Source organism: Gadus macrocephalus, chromosome 17 (genome assembly GCF_031168955.1).
Source record: "Gadus macrocephalus chromosome 17, ASM3116895v1".
NCBI lineage: Eukaryota > Metazoa > Chordata > Actinopteri > Gadiformes > Gadidae > Gadus > Gadus macrocephalus.
Genome location: NC_082398.1, coordinates 9,702,311 through 9,721,100, shown reverse-complemented (window position 1 = coordinate 9,721,100; position 18,790 = coordinate 9,702,311). Strand labels below are relative to the sequence as shown.

Sequence of the window (18,790 nt, the reverse complement as noted above, 5' to 3'; positions counted from 1 at the left end):
CTCATTCCATAGAGTGTTTGAGTGTGTGTTTCAGTGTGTGTGTGTGTGTGTGTGTGTGTGTGTGTGTGTGTGTGTGTGTGTATCTGCGTGTCTGAGAGTGTGTGTGTGTGACTTTGACTGTCTGTGTTTGCATGTGAGAGTTTGTGTGTGCATGTGTCTGTGCATGTGTGGTGTGCCGTGTGCGTGATATGGAGAATGCATGGCAGAGCCGAGTCCATAGATTTGAATGTTGTATTTTTTTGCTGCAGTGCTATTTAAAAATAATAGCATATTTGCATAATTGACATAATTGACTCTTGCATACCAACGGACCAGCAACACACACATAAACACCCCAACACACGTTAACGATGGCAACTTATGACATTGTGCTGAGGTAATCTGTGGACAAGTACAAACCTGTTATTCCTGCTTAATACTCCATCTCCATTTCTGTTTCTCTCTTTGTCTCTGTCTCTGTCTCTCTCTCTATATCTCTCTCACTCCTGCAGTCTCTCTCTGTCTCTGTCTCTGTCTCTGTCTCTGTCTCCTCTCTCTCTCTCTCTCTCTCTGTCTCTCTCTCTCCTCTCTCTGTCTCTCTCTCTCTCTCTCTCTCTCTCTCTCTCTCTCTCTCTCTCTCTCTCTCTCTTCCACCCTACTGTCTCTCCCCAGAGTTTTCCATGTATACCCGACAGGCACAGGCATGTTAAAACCATCACTAAGTCATTTAATTTGTACAGGAAGTTACATTAATTCACTTTTGATGTAAATTAACTATTAAGCACGCATTGTATTAATTAAACAGTCTACACTGCTGCATAAGTTAATAACATGAATAGGATAATTATGTAAAAATAGAGAGGTTAAAAGTTCATTCTTCATTCCTTGCCGTCTTCTAGGCATTTTGTTCTGTGTCCTTAAAGCGACTGTGCGCCGAACAATTGGCCTCCATACCTAAGGCATGAGTGACAGGTCCTTCAATCTGAAAAGTCTGGAAATCAACCCCGTGCTGATGCCTCTCGCTGCGCTGCATCAGTCTACCTCAGATATAAATGAATGGTAAAACACATTCATTTATGATAAAATGTAATGAATATATTTATGAAAAATATTGAACCCGTCACACTGTGGATTTTAATTGTCCCTGTTCTACCACCAGGTGTGAAGGTGTGTTTTAGCAATATTAACAAAACATATGATCAATTTGTAACATCACAAGTGGTGAGATCACAAGTGGACCAGTGGAGTTATTATGGATAACCTTGTTCATGCACAGGTGTGACATTCAGCCTTTTAAGGTGGGGGGGGGGGGGGAGGGATTAGTGACGGACGACGGATTAGTGATGAATAATTTAGCTTTGAGGGGCTACGAGGTCCGGGGTAAAGAAGCGTGCAATACCAAAATTGCTTTGCTTTGTCAGAAATGATAATCACCGGGCCGGAAACAGAGGTAAATTGCTCATTACATAACCACACTGTAAAACTCGGCTCTTGTTTTGGTGATTTCCATGCATTGAGTTGGCTGTGTTGGCTTTTCAGCACCTAAGGCACTGACTATATTCTGCTGCTTTCCATATCTTTCCCATTCTGCTATTGGTCCACATTTTAAATTGAGGGATTGTGATATGTTGATCGAGGCCATGGGCGGTTCTGGTTGGTTCATGCATGTCACATGGGTGGTTTGGGTAGGAGTGGGGGACAGAGTTTCATTTGGTTTACCAATTTATTCCCTGGCGCTAAGTTGGTAGCATCTGAACGATGGCTAGGGGAGGTAGAGAGGGATGAAGAGAGACAGAGGGGGCAGGAGAATCAGACAGGGAGGAGGAGAGGCAGGAGGGAGGAAGAGAGACAGGAGGGAGGAAGAGCGACAGACAGGGATAAAGAGAGACAGAGGGGGCTGGAGAATCAGACAGGGAGGAAGAGAGACAGGAGGGAGGAAGAGAGACAGGAGGGAGGAAGAGAGACAGGTGGGAGGAAGAGAGGCAGGAGGGAGGAAGAGAGACAGGAGGGAGGAAGAGCGACAGGAGGGAGGAAGAGAGACAGGTGGGAGGAAGAGAGACAGGAGGGAGGAAGAGAGACAGGAGGGAGGAAGAGCGACAGGGGGAGGAAGAGAGACAGGAGGGAGGAAGAGAGACAGACAGGGAGGAAGAGAGACAGGAGGGATGAAGAGAGACAGGAGGGAGGAAGAGAGACAGACAGACAGGGAGGAAGAGAAGCAGACAGGGAGGTAGAGAGACAGACAGGGAGGAAGAGAGACAGACATGGAGGAAGAGAGACAGGGCGAGGAAAAGAGACAGGGCGAGGAAGAGAGACAGAGGGGGCAGGAGAATCAGACAGGGAGGAAGAGAGACAGGAGGGAGGAAGAGAGACAGGAGGGAGGAAGAGAGACAGGAGAGAGGAAGAGAGACAGAAAGGGAGGAAGAGAGACAGGAGGCAGGATGAGAGACAGGAGGATGCCGGAGAATCAGACAGGGAGGAAGAGAGACAGGAGGCAGGAAGAGAGACAGCGCGAGGAAGAGAGACAGGAGGGAGGAAGAGCGACAGGGGGAGGGAAGAGAGACAGGAGGGGGCAGGAGAATCAGACAGGGAGGAAGAGAGACAGGAGGGAGGAAGAGAGACAGGGCGAGGAAGAGAGACAGACATGGAGGAAGAGAGACAGACTGGGAGGAAGAGAGACAGGGCGAGGAAGAGAGACAGACAGGGAGGAAGAGAGACAGGAGGGAGGAAGAGAGACAGGGTGAGGAAGAGAATCAGACAGGGAGGAAGAGAGACAGGAGGGAGGAAGAGCGACAGGGCGAGGAAGAGAGACAGACAGGGAGGAAGAGAGACAGGAGGGAGGAAGAGCGACCGGAGGGAGGAAGAGAGACAGGAGGGAGGAAGAGAGACAGGAGGGAGGAAGAGAGGCAGGGCGAGGAAGAGAGACAGGAAGGATAGAGAGACAGGAGGGAGGAAGAGAGACAGGAGGGAGGAAGAGAGACAGGAGGGAGGAAGAGAGACAGGGTGAGGAAGAGAGACAGTAGGGAGGAAGTGAGACAGGAGGGAGGAAGAGAGTCAGGGCGAGGAAGAGAGACAGGAGGGAGGAAGAGAGACAGACAGGGAGGAAGACAGACTGACTGGTAGGAAGAGAGACAGGAGGGTGGAAGAGAGACAGGGAGAGGAAGAGAGACAGAAGGGAGAAAGAGAGACAGTAGGAAGGAAGAGAGACAGGAAGGAGGAAGAGAGATCGAGCAAGGAAGATTAAGCAATTTGTCTGAACCCGGGGGGACCTGATTTTGACAATACCACGAGGGGAGGGGGAGGGGAGGGGAGGGGGAGGAAATGGGGAAAGGAGTGGAGATGGGAGCAGAAGAGGACAGGGGGAGAAAGGAGAGACTGGGAAGCTGAGGAGCTGAAGTGAGAGGTGGTACAGGAGAACAGAGTTGGGGAGGTCAGGAGAGGGGGAGGTGTTGGAGGGCTGGACAGAGAGGAGGCTGGGTGGGACAGGATGAGAGGGGGCTGAGGATTCAATCAATTCAGGACAAAATTGCTTCCTTCTTTGCTGAGAATGACGAAAGGTTTCATCAACCTACACTTTTCCCCTACACACACACACACACACACACACACACACACACACACACACACACACATACACATACACATACACACACATTCACACACCCCCACACGCTCCCTCACTGGGTCAACTTATTCTACGTGACATGTCAAAGTGTTTTCCTGAGCTGAGGCTTTTGGTGGTTGACCATGAAATATTCACAACAACAAATGGTGGATCCAGCGCTGGTGAGAGAGAGAGAGAGAGAGAGAGAGAGAGAGAGAGAGAGAGAGAGAGAGAGAGAGAGAGAGAGAGAGAGAGAGAGAGAGAGAGGAGAGAGAGAGAGAGAGAGAGAGAGAGAGAAGAGAGAGAGAGAGAGAGAGAGAGAGAGAGAGAGAGGGAAGACGGGTACAGAGAGGAAGAGAGAGAAAAATTGAAGTAGATCGAGAGACAGAGAGGATGAGAGCCAGGTAGTGCTATAGAGGGAGAGAGAGGGAGGGGGGGTAGAGGTTTGAACAAGCAACCTTGAACTTATCAGAGGCTTCACAAGGAGTAAAATGTCAACCTTTTCCTCCAGACAGGCTTCTTGTAAGCTCACATGTTCCGAATCTTGACACACTTTGATCTGCTTTTGAGTTGTTGGGCTGGGGGGGTGGGGGGGGGGAGAGAGAGAGAGAGAGAGAGAGAGAGAGAGAGAGAAGAGAGAGAGAGAGAGAGAGAGGAGAGAGAGAGAGAGAGAGAGAGAGAGAGAGGGAGAGAGGGAGAGAAAGGAAGAGAGAGAGAGAGAGAGAGAGAGAGAGAGAGAGAGAGAGCGAGACATCATGATGAGGTCTCCCACCTGCGACGGGCAGAGAGAGTTGGAGGAGGAAGACGTTTTGAGCCAGGTTTAAATCTGTTACTGGATTCGAGTGCGCTGTTCTCACATGGGAATGACATCAATGATAATAATGCTTAAAATGTGATGATTATAATGATGATAATACAAGTGAATCTGACTCAGTCTCTTTCTATCACCTCTCATTCCTCCCCCCTCTCTCGCTCCCTCTCTCTCTCTCTCTCTCTCTCTCTCTCTCTCTCTCTCTCTCTCTCTCTCTCTCTCTCTCTCTCTCTCTCTCTCTCTCTCTCTCTATATCTCTCTATATCTATGTCTATTTCTGTTGTGTAATTCATTCAACATTCAACCGAGGCGGAACCCAGCATATTTGTGGATGTGTGTGTGTGTGTTGGGTTGTGTGTGTGTGTGTCTGTCTGTGAGTGCTTGTGTGTCTCTTTTAATAGTGATAATATATTGCGCATAGATAGTAGAAGCTACTTTTATTGTGTGGTAAATTTTTTATAAGTTTAAGTGTTCGTCTATCTACCCTGTGAATCTCTCCCAGAAGCGTGGGTATATCTGATAGAGTGTTTGTGTGTGTGTGTGTGTGTGTGTGTGTGTGTGTGTGTGTGTGTGTGCGGGCCGCTTACGGCCTCACCTCTCTGGGGGGAGATGTTCGGATCATTGTTCCTCTTCCGTCTTTTAACTAAGTGCTTTTTTCCGGACATAATTCCACTTGTATCCCCCCCCCCCCATTCACGCACACAGCCCGCCCCCCTTCCAGAGAGCCACTACTCCCAGACAGCTGGGGAGGAATTGGACATTAAAAGCGTGTTAAGTGAAAAAAAAGCTGGAGGAGTGTGAAATGAAACAGAGGCGATAAAAGCAGACGGGCCGGAAAGGAGATACAACATGTACTACACACGCACACAACCATGCACACACACACACACACACACACACACACACACACACACACACACACACACACACACCCTCACAAAGACACCCACACCCAGACATATACACGCACATATACAAAGACACACATATACAAACACACACATACACACAAACACCCACACATACAAACACACACATGCACACACACACACACACACTCACACACACGCAGAAACCCTAACATTTACACACACACACACACACACACACACACACACACACACACACACACACACACACACACACACTCACACACACGCAGAAACCCTAACATTTACACACACACACACACACACACACACACACACACACACACACACACACACACACACACACACACACACACACACACACACACACACACACACACGCATACACTCACCCACACTGCCATTAGTAAACACCTTAAATAAATCCAATATTATCCAGACATATAACCATTGGAAAAGAGTACATGTCTGTTCCATATCTCTAGTTCTACATGACATCCGAAGACATCAGCCCCAGATCCTCATCATGTTCATCATTCACTCAGCTGGTTTTCTTCCTCACGTTGTCCCCTCAATCCTGTTCCCTCCGTCCTCATTCTACCCCTGTCAATCTTTCTGTTTGTAACAGTGTGTGTGTGTTTGTGTGTGTGTGTATGTGTGACTATGTTTGTAACAGTGTGTTTGTGTGTGTGTGTGTTCGCGTGTGACTTTGTTTGTATCAGTGTGTGTGTGTGTGTGTGTGTGTGTGTGACCGTGCTCCCTCATGGTTTGTGTCTGTTTGTGAGACGGTGACTGTGTATGTGATAACGTGTGTTTGTGGTTTCTCACACATTCTTTCTTTTGCACACTCAAAAACACAGAGAGACGCTTTCTGTCACCACCTCTTATCTCATACTGGAATATAAAACAACTGCTCTATCAACGAGGGTGTGTGTGCGTGTGTGTGTCTGTGTGTGGATGTGGTTGTGAAATAAAATGTATGTGTGTCTGTGTGTGTCTGTGAGAGAGAGAAAAAGACTGTGTGGGCGTGGGTGGGGGGAATGGGGGTGTGTGTGTCTGTGTCTCTGTGTGTTCTCGCTTAGCATTCAAGCCATTGTCTAGCCCTGTCCAAGCTGTCTATTCAATCACTTACTATCCTGTTTCCTCTCTCTTCTCTTTCTCTCTCACACCCACAGTCACACACACACACGCACGCACGCACGCACGCACGCACGCACGCACGCACGCACGCACGCACGCACGCACGCACGCACGCACGCACGCACACACACACACACACACACACACACACACACACACACACACACACACACACACACACACACACACACACACACACACACACACACACACACACACACACACTCTCACATACCCAGTCAATAAATGGCTGTGAATGCCACCACAGAGAGGCAGAGGCAGAGACAATAGGAGAGATGGGATGATGAACAGACTTAATAAAAATAAACAGGGAGAGAGAAATAGAAGACAGAAACAGCAAAAGTTCTCTGTGTGTGTGTGTGTGTGTGTGTGTGTGTGTGTGTGTGTGTGTGTGTGTGTGTGTGTGTGAACCGTATATATAAACACTACATAATTCGTTTATTCTGGAGAAGGATGGGGTTAAACAGTAAAAACAGAGATTTGTCATTAAGGAGCAGGTAGGGGTTAGACAGTGAATACAGAGACGGGTCATTAAGGAGCAGGTAGGGGTTAGACAGTGAACAGAGACGGGTCATTAAGGAGCAGGTAGGGGTTAGACAGTGAATACAGAGACAGGTCATTAAGGAGCAGGTAGGGGTTAGACAGTGAATACAGAGACGGGTCATTAAGGAGCAGGTAGGGGTTAGACAGTGAATACAGAGACGGGTCATTAAGGAGCAGGTAGGGTTTAGACAGTGAATACAGAGACAGGACATTAAGGAGCAGGTAGGGGTTAGACAGGGAATACAGAGACAGGTCATTAAGGAGCAGGTAGGGGTTAGACAGTGAATACAGAGACAGGTCATTAAGGAGCAGGTAGGGGTTATTAGACAGTGAATACAGAGACAGGTCATTAAGGGGCAGGTAGGGGTTAGACAGTGAATACAGAGACAGGTCATTAAGGAGCAGGTAGGGGTTAGACAGTGAATACAGAGACAGGTCATTAAGGAGCAGGTAGGGGTTAGACAGTGAATACAGAGACAGGTCATTAAGGAGCAGGTAGGGGTTAGACAGTGAATACAGAGACAGGTCATTAAGGAGCAGGTAGGGGATATTCATCTCTAAGATGCCTACAGGTAGACTGTGAGATACTTGGGCCATCAAACACAGGAACAAATATCCTTCCAACATTATCTTTAGTTACACTTTCAAGGACATGAAGTACCTGATGGAACTATAACCTAATAGAAATTAGAAAGATACTCCAAGAAAACAGCCCTGGGGGGGGGGGGGGGATCGAACTGGGAAGCTTCAGTCTTTGAGTGGACCCCCCCAGGCACTTGACCCTCCTGTCCAGCCTCTGCCTCTCTACCTGATGGGTGAGGACCTCCACGACCCCCTCCCCCCCTTCAATACACCGCAGGTTGATTGCCATGACGATGTTCCACGCACGCACGCACGCACGCACGCACGCACGCACGCACGCACGCAGGCACGCACGCACGCACGCACACACACACACACACACACACACACACACACACACACACACACACACACACACACACACACACACACACACACACACACACACACACACACACACACACACACACACACACAGGCTGGCGCACTATAGAGACACTACACCACACTACACAAAGACGGTTGTTCTCCATCATAGGTTTGAAACATTTATCTGCTAACAGACTGGGAGGATAACTGCAACAGAGGTACTGCTATAGAAATGCTCAGGATAATATAAGATACGGCATAGAAGCTTGTCCATACCATAATGAAGCCCAAACAAATCAATATTAACCATGGCTCTTGGCACTTGTTGTTGTGACTTTTTGGTTTCTACGCAGTAGAAAGTTCTGGATTTAGTTATAAACTATCTCTACTTTATGTGCACTTTGTTGACACTATATCCTGTTGTGTTTTCTGAGTACACAACCTTGTTGAGTATACTCTTGCTGTGGCATTGAGTACACACCTTGAAATCTGAAAGGGTGGATGTTTTTTATCACAGCAACATGCAACGCCGGTAGCAAAAGCACGACTCAACAAACCGGGGCAGGTAGAGTCAAAATATATAATATATAATAATAATAATAGTCTTTAGTCAGTCAATCAAGGCAGAGGTATTAAAACCGGTAAGAGCAGAGTCGAGGGGCATTCAAGAGGTTTTTAAGGACATCCCAAGGAGGAGGGGGGAGGCAAGAGAGGGATGAAAGAGAGGGGGAGGTGAAACTAATCAAGGCGAGGTTAGACGATCACAATTACGGGAAGCGATGATGATGGATGAAGGAAGCGAATAGCATGTAACTTAAGGAGCAAGGCGAGACATGACACTCAAGAAGCAAAAGCAATGCCTGATGCTGTGCTGCACTCAGCAGTCGTGTCTTTAGAAACTTGGTGCCGCGTGGTTGTGGGTTACTCTGGGTATTGATGGCCTGCTTTTGTTGTCTCTCTGGTTAACAGCACCGGCTAAATAACTCAGTGGAGACGCAGACCATATTCAGAGAGAGATTGTCAAGCTCAGGTTTGCTTCAGGGTGTGTTTTAAAGCAGGGATCTAGGGGAAAGGGAAGTGGTGCATCATGGGATAATCTTCCCTAGCTAAGAGTCAATGTAGCTGTGTGTGTGTGTGTGTGTGTGTGTGTGTGTGTGTGTGTGTGTGTGTGTGTGTGTGTGTGTGTGTGTGTGTATATGTGTGCATGCCTGCGTGTGTGTGTGTGTGTGCGTGCTTGATTATGATCTTGTGTTTGTGTGATGGCACGAGTGTGTCATTATAATGTAGTTGACTCTAGTGGTGCCCAGGGACCACAATAAGGAGCTAAGGGCCACTAGAAGGAGGTAGGAGCCACTAGAACTAGATTGGGGCCACTAGAAGGAGCTAGAAGCCCCTGCTGTAAATGCAGCATAAACAGGCCCCTCAGACCGTGGCGTTGTCTGCTGCTGTCAGACAAGACTAGACGAATACCGAGCTAAAGGGGAACCATCACGCTGGGATGTTTTCTACTGTGAGAGATACGCTGCCTCATACGACAGCAGTTGTGGAAAATCAGGGGGGTTCACACAACCCAAGAACCCCCATGGACCATTTACTTTTTTTACTTTATTGCACATTGTCTTACCGTTTTGTTTTGCCTACCTTGCACTATTCAGAATAATTTTGCACTATTTAGAATATTTTTGGTAAATATTGCTTATTTTATTAATTTCACCTAATTTTACCCTTTTGCACTTATTGAAACGTGGGTCAGAGACAAATGCTATTTGGATTTCGCTATTTGTCTCGAACATATTTAGTAACACACACACACACACACACAGACACACACACACACACACACACACACACACACACACACACACACACACACACACACACACACACACACACACACACACACACACACACACGGCCCAGGTTTGATTTGTGGTTCTATGCTACATGTTGTTCCCTCTCTTTCCAACCTGCTTCCCCGTCTCTCCTGGCTGTCCTCAGTGTCGTGTCCATCAAACGCCCCGTCCAAACCTCCCAAAACACCACAAAAAAGAGGCCCAGGTACGAGCACAAACACACTCAGACCCCAGGTTCCTGTCTGACACGCTTGCATGCACTTCAGTAAGCACACACACACACACACACACTAACACACACACACACACACACACACACACACACACACACGGTTACACGCTGACCGGTCTCGCCATCTGGCTCTGTGTTACATCACTCTGTGTCACGCGAGGGCGAGAGATATAGGACAGCAAGTGAGAGGCAAAGGTGTTTGACAAGTTTGACTGTTGTGCCTGTAATGCTGCCATTATGTGTGTTCAGTTCAGTTCATGATGTAGGTTGTGATTGGTCCTGCTCGTCGACAGCCTATGCCGAAGTAGTTCCACTGTCTGTTGTTGTGTGTCTACTGAGAAATGCATAGAAGAGAGAGAGAGAGAGAGAGAGAGAGAGAGAGAGAGAGAGAGAGAGAGAGAGAGAGAGAGAGAGAGGGGGGGGAAAGGGGGAGAGAGAGAGAGAGAGAGAGAGAGAGTGAAGGAGAATAGAGTGACGTGACAGTGTTTTCAATCAATAGTTTCTTCAAACTCCTGTTACACACTGCATCACTCTGCTGCCTAATTATTGGACTCTACCCTCTCCTTCGACTTATCGCTGAATGTCTCTCTCTCGTCTCTCGTTTTTTTCCAGGGTGATGGTTATGGGTTCTGATCGTTGGGGGGGGGGGGGGGGGGGCCGGTTAAGGATCATGCTCAGTTTGCTCCTCAACCGCCCACCCACCCAGGGACTGCGTTGGGTGCCACCATCTGCTGCTGCCTGTGGCTAGGCCAAAGGCTCTCTCCCGCTCACAACACACGCACCAGCACGCAGACACAAACATAGTCATAAAAATTCTAACTGTGTGCAGCATGTTTCCAAATTAATTTTGAAACGCATTTAGGAAAAGTCCTCTGTTTACGTGTCAATTCGGTGTCACGTCTCTCTACCTCTCCTCCTCTCCTTCTCCTTGTCTCTCTCCCTCTCTTCCTTTTTACGCCATTTCTATTTATGATCTCTATCTCTCTCTCACTCACTCAGACACACACACACACTTTCTGGCACTTTTAAAAACCTGACAACACACAGACACAGTCATACAAAGTATAGCTCAAAATACATTGCAATACATTCATACAATATCCGGAGCAAGATACACTGACGTGTCCTCGATCTGAAGCCGCTCCCCTAGCTCACCCTTTCTGGATAAACAATGCGCTTCTCTTTCACAAGGTATGTTTATAAAAAAAAAAAATTGTTCACGTGTTTAAGTTCTTATCAAAGGTTGATCTTCTAGTCTTTGGTTTGGATCCCATGTATGAGGCTGGTTTCACTGAGATGGACCTTCTGAAGCTCCAGGTTTCTACCAACCTGAATGGCAGATGGACCCTGGCTATGGGTCTGGACCTTGAGGCCCGGACTCTCGCTATTAGTTAGGAGCACTCTTGGCAGTAAGATAAAAGCTTTGTGAATACGGCCCCAGGTCTAAAGGGAGATCCTGAAGTCTTACTATTGGCATGAGTACAAGAGCAACAGCAGCCTTCCAAGTTCCACCCCAACACGAACAGTTTTGAGGGAGTCTGTATTCCTTCATGGGTTATACAAATAAAGGTTTGACCTTAATGGGTTCTTTTTAGGGTTCTTTGTGTGCTTTTGTGCAGAACTTTATTTTCTGTGACGTCCTCCTTGCTACATTTATTCATTCAATGAGTCTGTACCAACAAACCTTTTGAAATGAGGGTACTACTGTTTGTGATGGTGGCTCTAGAACTTGTGATGTTAAATAATTCTATGCTTTGGACACGTTTCAAGCTGACAACAGTAGCTCATTGGACCACACATCTGCAGTACTACCACCAGTCCTGAATAGCTTCTTCTACGAGTGGTCAACACCATATAGTTACATTGGTTTGAGTTATGTCAGACCCTACAAGCATGGCCTTTCTGCCCAAGACAGGCTGAAGGTTTACCAGGGTCAAATATAATCTGTAGGCTTGGATTATTTCCTTTTCTGCACATTTCCAATAATACTGGTCACAAGACGCTTTGATGGCACACTTGTTTCCCTTGAGTGTCTGAATAAACCACGTTTAACATTTACAAGTTTCAGAGTCGTGCCACAGAATAATCAAATGAGGTAAACTCTCCAGATGCCATGACCCCTTGGCATTCCCTTTGCCCACCCTGGCAGCATTTAGAATGACATTTAGTCTTTATGGTTTCCCTGAAGACTTTAGCAAGTGTCCATAACAATTTGGGTGGGTTCCTCTACACATTGGTGCATCAACAGGCTGGCTTAGTTTCTAATAACAAAATCCTTGGCAAAGATGGGTGTTTTGATACCAAGGGGCTTATATTTGAGCTAAGGCATATTTCCAAACAAAACTGCTTCATGAAATGTGCAGCCATCTAGGAAAGATTGTAAAAATGTCAATATCGTTAAATGATTTTGACATGACTCAAACTTGCACTGTGTGCAGCCTGCTTATGAAAACTATTTTGGAAAAACAATTGTCACATATTTTTTTACAGATTGTCTCTCACACACAAACACATCAATCACTTTCTGACTCCGTTAACCACCTAATCACACACAGACAAATTCATAAGGAGTACAACTCAAAATACATCAATAGCCTAATTTCCTGAGCATGATACACCGATGTATCCTCGATTTGAAGCTGCTTCCTTAGCTTCTCACATGGCCAGAGGCTGCATTCCAATCTCCACCTGTGACACAATCATTCAGCTGTGGATCATCACCTCATTAAGGGGTAGTTGGTCAGCTGGCAACTATATGAACCCTCTACCGAGCTTCAATTCTATTGGGTTATGTCTATTTGGAGAAATGGAGTCAAGGCTGGTCATGGGGTAAGTGAAGCAGTTGTAGCTGGTGTGCTGGTTCATTCGTGATATTTTAGTTCTTGTTTGAAACGTTTGCTCTCTGTTTTAGTGTCTTTCTCCTAGCGGTGCTCCTTCTGGATATACAATGCAATCCTCTATCATGGGGTATGTTTTTATCAAATGTTTATTTTATTCAGAAAGGTTTTTTCCATTCTTACCAAAGGCTGGTCTTCTACACTCAGGTTTGGATCCAATGGACGACCATGGTTACACTGAAGACCGACCTTCTAAAGATCCAGGATGGAATCTCATGTATGAAGCTAGTTTCAATGAAGACAGACCTTCTGAAGCTCCAGGTTTCAATGAGCCTGAATGGCCGATGGACCCTGGCTATGAGTCTGGACATGGAGGCCAGGACACTAGCTATGAGTCTGGACCTGGAGGCCAGGACACTAGCTATGAGTCTGGACCTGGAGGCCAGGACACTAGCTATGAGTCTGGACATGGAGGCAAGGACCCTGCTGCTGTGGAGAGCCAGCATTTCACACCCACATCTCCTCAAGGTACCTGGAATGACTTGACTGTCGGTGTCAAATTGTGTTCATGAGCACTTTCTTACCGCCCCCTTTATTGCCTATCTTGGACCTGTGTCCTTGATGATTAACGCAGGGGGGTAAATTATCCCCCTCATAAACCTGTGGTGGAGGCTCAATCCCTCGCTATGGATCCTGTCGGGTAAAACGAGTCTAGTCCATACGGTTGATGGCCAAGCTACAGGCTGTTATGTTTCATTATCATTCTAATTATTTTTATTCAATGTTTTTGTTTTTGCCTCTAGACCTCCTCCCCTTTATCCCTCTCAGTGTCCTTTCTGGGGAAGACACTGGGCCATCCACCAGTCACATGAGACGTCCCAAACCTTCACCTGGTTCACAGTTCATCCCAGGAGAACTGCTCCGCATCAAGAGCACGATGGAGGATGGTGCCTACGAGTCAGAGACCCAGGAAAAGGGTGCAAAAGATGCTCGGGATGCAATGGTCAACACCAGGCCACCTCAACCAAAAGCCACCATGCCCATGGGCTCTTCCGAGCATCCGTTCCCTTATGACTTGCTGTTCCTCACGGGCCAGTACGCGCCAGGAACGTACCCTGACTTCACCAAAAGTGTGGAGCGTGGCAGAGACGACTGGCAGGTGAACCACTACCGCAGATATGATGATCGTCCAGTGGACCAGCAGGTCCAGTCCTTCCCCAGTGCCTCTGATGAGAGCTTTCTGACACCCAGTATGGAAGCTCAGAAAGAGTCTAAAGCCGCAGATGTGTTATGGCCAAGGTCTAAAGGGAGATCCATGATGTCTTACTATTGGTAGCATAGAGTATAAGAGCTATGGTCTTCCTCCCCAAAATGCAACAGTGTCAACGGAACGGAATTCCTTTGTGGTTAATACAAATAAAATTTACCTCAATGGTGTTGTTTTCCAGACCTGTCTTTTCTGACACCCTTATTGCTACCTTTTAATTCAGGGAGTTGGTTCTAATTAATCTTCAAATTGGCGTCTTTACTGACAGCCTTTTCAATTGATGGTATGAATGTTCTATCTCTTGACGTCATTTGCAGCTATAGAACTCTGCCATCAACACTTTGCTTCAATTTGTCCACCCCTTGGCTGTACTTTCAAAGTGAGTTGTTATGGTTTCCCTGAAGACTTTAGTGTCCATAACGATTTTGCTGCTAGGTCTCTTTGGGTTCCTCTAATTATAAATCACCTGCAAAGATGGATGTTTTAATACCAAGGGGCGAGTTCCCAAATGTCATAGCAACACGTGTTGCTATCTAGGAACATTTTCTGCCAACAGTGTGACTCATTGTTGACTGGCTTGCATATGGAGTCCTGTTTAGCCTTCTGACGGAAATATTGTTGGCAGTGTCAAGTATCTCGACATTTCTTGTATCATTCCATTTTCCTTGTAGCAATGGGTTTTGTGCTGCTGTAATAGTTTGGCCCCCTGCTGTGGCAGTAATTTTGAATTTTCAATCTTAATTGTTAAGTGCCACGAGAGTCAACTATGGTTGTATAAATGCTTTGTATTTTTTTTACACCAATGGGATGTCTTAAGTCCATAGCGCTTGGGTAGATGTTTCCAGGTGGTCACCTGTTCTGGGTTAAAGTAATGGCCACTTCTGACCAATGAGATGGGAGACTGTCATGGTAAACAGCCAACAATCAATCTAGTCCAGTTCAAGCGTGATCATTCCGTTAAAGCTGACATAACACCGGGTATGAGTGAGCAGCCGTTCCAAGCCTTTTGAATATCCGCCTTCTTCTGACACAAGTGGGCGTTTCCACCTAGATGTATGCTGGATAGATCAGCCTGAGCCTACCCAGAGGTCTGTAGCAAACGTTGCTCAGCTATCTGTCAGACATTTACGCCATTTCTATTTATGATCTCTCTCACTCAGACACACACACTTTCTGACACCTTTAAAAACCTGACAACAGACAGTTATACAAAGTATAACTCAAAATACATTGCCATACATTCATACCATATCTGGAGCAAGATACACTGACCTGTCCTCGATCTGAAGCTGCTCCCCTAGCTCACTTTTTCTGGATAAACAATGCGCTTCTCTTTCACAAGGTATGTTTATAAAAAAAAAAGTTTTGTTCACGTGTTTAAGTTCTTATCAAAGGTTGATCTTCTAGTCTTTGGTTTGGATCCCATGTATGAGGCTGGTTTCACTGAGATGGACCTTCTGAAGCTCCAGGTTTCTACCAACCTGAATGGCAGATGGACCCTGGCTATGGGTCTGGACCTTGAGGCCCGGACTCTCGCTATTAGTTAGGAGCACTCTTGGCAGTAAGATAAAAGCTTTGTGAATACGGCCCCAGGTCTAAAGGGAGATCCTGAAGTCTTACTATTGGCATGAGTACAAGAGCAACAGCAGCCTTCCAAGTTCCACCCCAACACGAACAGTTTTGAGGGAGTCTGTATTCCTTCATGGGTTATACAAATAAAGGTTTGACCTTAATGGGTTCTTTTTAGGGTTCTTTGTGTGCTTTTGTGCAGAACTTTATTTTCTGTGACGTCCTCCTTGCTACATTTATTCATTCAATGAGTCTGTACCAACAAACCTTTTGAAATGAGGGTACTACTGTTTGTGATGGTGTCTCTAGAACTTGTGATGTTAAATAATTCTATGCTTTGGCTTTTGTTTCAAGCTGACAACAGTAGCTCATTGGACCACACATCTGCAGTACTACCACCAGTCCTGAATAGCTTCTTCTACGAGTGGTCAACACCATATAGTTACATTGGTTTGAGTTATGTCAGACCCTACAAGCATGGCCTTTCTGCCCAAGACAGGCTGAAGGTTTACCAGGGTCAAATATAATCTGTAGGCTTGGATTATTTCCTTTTCTGCACATTTCCAATAATACTGGTCACAAGACGCTTTGATGGCACACTTGTTTCCCTTGAGTGTCTGAATAAACCACGTTTAACATTTACAAGTTTCAGAGTCGTGCCACAGAATAATCAAATGAGGTAAACTCTCCAGATGCCATGACCCCTTGGCATTCCCTTTGCCCACCCTGGCAGCATTTAGAATGACATTTAGTCTTTATGGTTTCCCTGAAGACTTTAGCAAGTGTCCATAACAATTTGGGTGGGTTCCTCTACACATTGGTGCATCAACAGGCTGGCTTAGTTTCTAATAACAAAATCCTTGGCAAAGATGGGTGTTTTGATACCAAGGGGCTTATATTTGAGCTAAGGCATATTTCCAAACAAAACTGCTTCATGAAATGTGCAGCCATCTAGGAAAGATTGTAAAAAATGTCAATATCGTTAAATGATTTTGACATGACTCAAACTTGCACTGTGTGCAGCCTGCTTATGAAAACTATTTTGGAAAAACAATTGTCACATATTTTTTTACAGATTGTCTCTCACACACAAACACATCAATCACTTTCTGACTCCGTTAACCACCTAATCACACACAGACAAATTCATAAGGAGTACAACTCAAAATACATCAATAGCCTAATTTCCTGAGCATGATACACCGATGTATCCTCGATTTGAAGCTGCTTCCTTAGCTTCTCACATGGCCAGAGGCTGCATTCCAATCTCCACCTGTGACACAATCATTCAGCTGTGGATCATCACCTCATTAAGGGGTAGTTGGTCAGCTGGCAACTATATGAACCCTCTACCGAGCTTCATTTTTATTGGGTTATGTCTATTTGGAGAAATGGAGTCAAGGCTGGTCATGGGGTAAGTGAAGCAGTGAAGCAGTTGTAGCTGGTGTGCTGGTTCATTCGTGATATTTTAGTTCTTGTTTGAAACGTTTGCTCTCTGTTTTAGTGTCTTTCTCCTAGCAGTGCTCCTTCTGGATATACAATGCAATCCTCTATCATGGGGTATGTTTTTATCAAATGTTTATTTTATTCAGAAAGGTTTTTTCCATTCTTACCCAAGGCTGGTCTTCTACACTCAGGTTTGGATCCAATGGACGACGATGGTTACACTGAAGACCGACCTTCTAAAGATCCAGGATGGAATCCCATGTATGAAGCTAGTTTCAATGAAGACAGACCTTCTGAAGCTCCAGGTTTCAATGAGCCTGAATGGCCGATGGACCCTGGCTATGAGTCTGGACATGGAGGCCAGGACACTAGCTATGAGTCTGGACCTGGAGGCCAGGACACTAGCTATGAGTCTGGACCTGGAGGCCAGGACACTAGCTATGAGTCTGGACCTGGAGGCCAGGACACTAGCTATGAGTCTGGACATGGAGGCAAGGACCCTGCTGCTGTGGAGAGCCAGCATTTCACACCCACATCTCCTCAAGGTACCTGGAATGACTTGACTGTCGGTGTCAAATTGTGTTCATGAGCACTTTCTTACCGCCCCCTTTATTGCCTATCTTGGACCTGTGTCCTTGATGATTAACGCAGGGGGGTAAATTATCCCCCTCATAAACCTGTGGTGGAGGCTCAATCCCTCGCTATGGATCCTGTCGGGTAAAACGAGTCTAGTCCATACGGTTGATGGCCAAGCTACAGGCTGTTATATTTCATTATCATTCTAATTATTTTTATTCAATGTTTTTGTTTTTGCCTCTAGACCTCCTCCCCTTTATCCCTCTCAGTGTCCTTTCTGGGGAAGACACTGGGCCATCCACCAGTCACATGAGCCATCCCAAACCTTCACCTGGTTCACAGTTCATCCCAGGAGAACTGCTCCGCATCAAGAGCACGATGGAGGATGGTGCATACGAGTCGGAGACCCAGGAAAAGGGTGCAAAAGATGCTCGGGATGCAATGGTCAACACCAGGCCACCTCAACTAAAAGCCACCATGCCCATGGGCTCTTCCGAGCATCCGTTCCCTTATGACTTGCTGTTCCTCACGGGCCAGTACGCGCCAGGAACGTACCCTGACTTCACCAAAAGTGTGGAGCGTGGCAGAGACGACTGGCAGGTGAACCACTACCGCAGATATGATGATCATCCAGAGGACCAGCAGGTCCAGTCCTTCCCCAGTGCCTCTGATAAGAGCTTTCTGACACCCAGTATGGAAGCTCAGAAAGAGTCTAAAGCCGCAGATGTGTTATGGCCAAGGTCTAAAGGGAGATCCATGATGTCTTACTATTGGTAGCATAGAGTATAAGAGCTATGGTCTTCCTCCCCAAAATGCAACAGTGTCAACGGAACGGAATTCCTTTGTGGTTAATACAAATAAAATTTACCTCAATGGTTTTGTTTTCCAGACCCGTCTTTTCTGACACCCTTATTGCTACCTTTTAATTCAGGGAGTTGGTTCTACTTAATCTTCAAATTGGCGTCTTTACTGACAGCCTTTTCAATTGATGGTATGAATGTTCTATCTCTTGACGTCATTTGCAGCTATAGAACTCTTTGCCATCAACACTTTGCTTCAATTTGTCCACCCCTT

At 46.3% G+C, this 18,790-nt stretch overlaps 2 protein-coding genes and 1 long non-coding RNA gene across 6 annotated transcripts; all 3 read left to right on the top strand.

Moving 5' to 3' along the window:
• Nucleotides 1–6,825: 6,825 nt before the first annotated feature.
• LOC132445588 (uncharacterized) lies at nucleotides 6,826–7,155 on the top strand. The gene is made up of 2 exons (XR_009522654.1): nucleotides 6,826–6,984; nucleotides 7,028–7,155. It is a non-coding gene; the product is annotated as an uncharacterized LOC132445588 (long non-coding RNA).
• Nucleotides 7,156–12,793: 5,638 nt separating this feature from the next.
• LOC132475921 (uncharacterized) lies at nucleotides 12,794–14,294 on the top strand. Its single transcript, XM_060077315.1, has 4 exons — nucleotides 12,794–12,850; nucleotides 12,933–12,988; nucleotides 13,066–13,386; nucleotides 13,662–14,294. The coding sequence occupies exons 1-4, from the start codon at nucleotides 12,828–12,830 to the stop codon at nucleotides 14,192–14,194; spliced, it is 933 nt and encodes a 310-aa protein (XP_059933298.1). The 5' UTR covers nucleotides 12,794–12,827; the 3' UTR covers nucleotides 14,195–14,294.
• A 1,264-nt stretch (nucleotides 14,295–15,558) lies between these two features.
• LOC132475919 (uncharacterized) lies at nucleotides 15,559–18,604 on the top strand. Of its 4 annotated transcripts, XM_060077310.1 has the most exons (5): nucleotides 17,049–17,108; nucleotides 17,199–17,254; nucleotides 17,332–17,576; nucleotides 17,622–17,685; nucleotides 17,961–18,604. In XM_060077310.1, exons 1-5 carry the CDS (start codon nucleotides 17,086–17,088, stop codon nucleotides 18,491–18,493), a joined length of 921 nt encoding a protein of 306 aa, XP_059933293.1. In that variant the 5' UTR covers nucleotides 17,049–17,085; the 3' UTR covers nucleotides 18,494–18,604. The 4 variants fall into 4 exon arrangements, with proteins under 4 accessions (XP_059933294.1, XP_059933293.1, XP_059933292.1 ...); XM_060077309.1 differs by having other exon boundaries at nucleotides 17,332–17,685; XM_060077311.1 differs by lacking the exons at nucleotides 17,049–17,108; nucleotides 17,199–17,254 and adding an exon at nucleotides 15,559–15,594 and having other exon boundaries at nucleotides 17,332–17,685.
• Nucleotides 18,605–18,790: the final 186 nt, after the last annotated feature.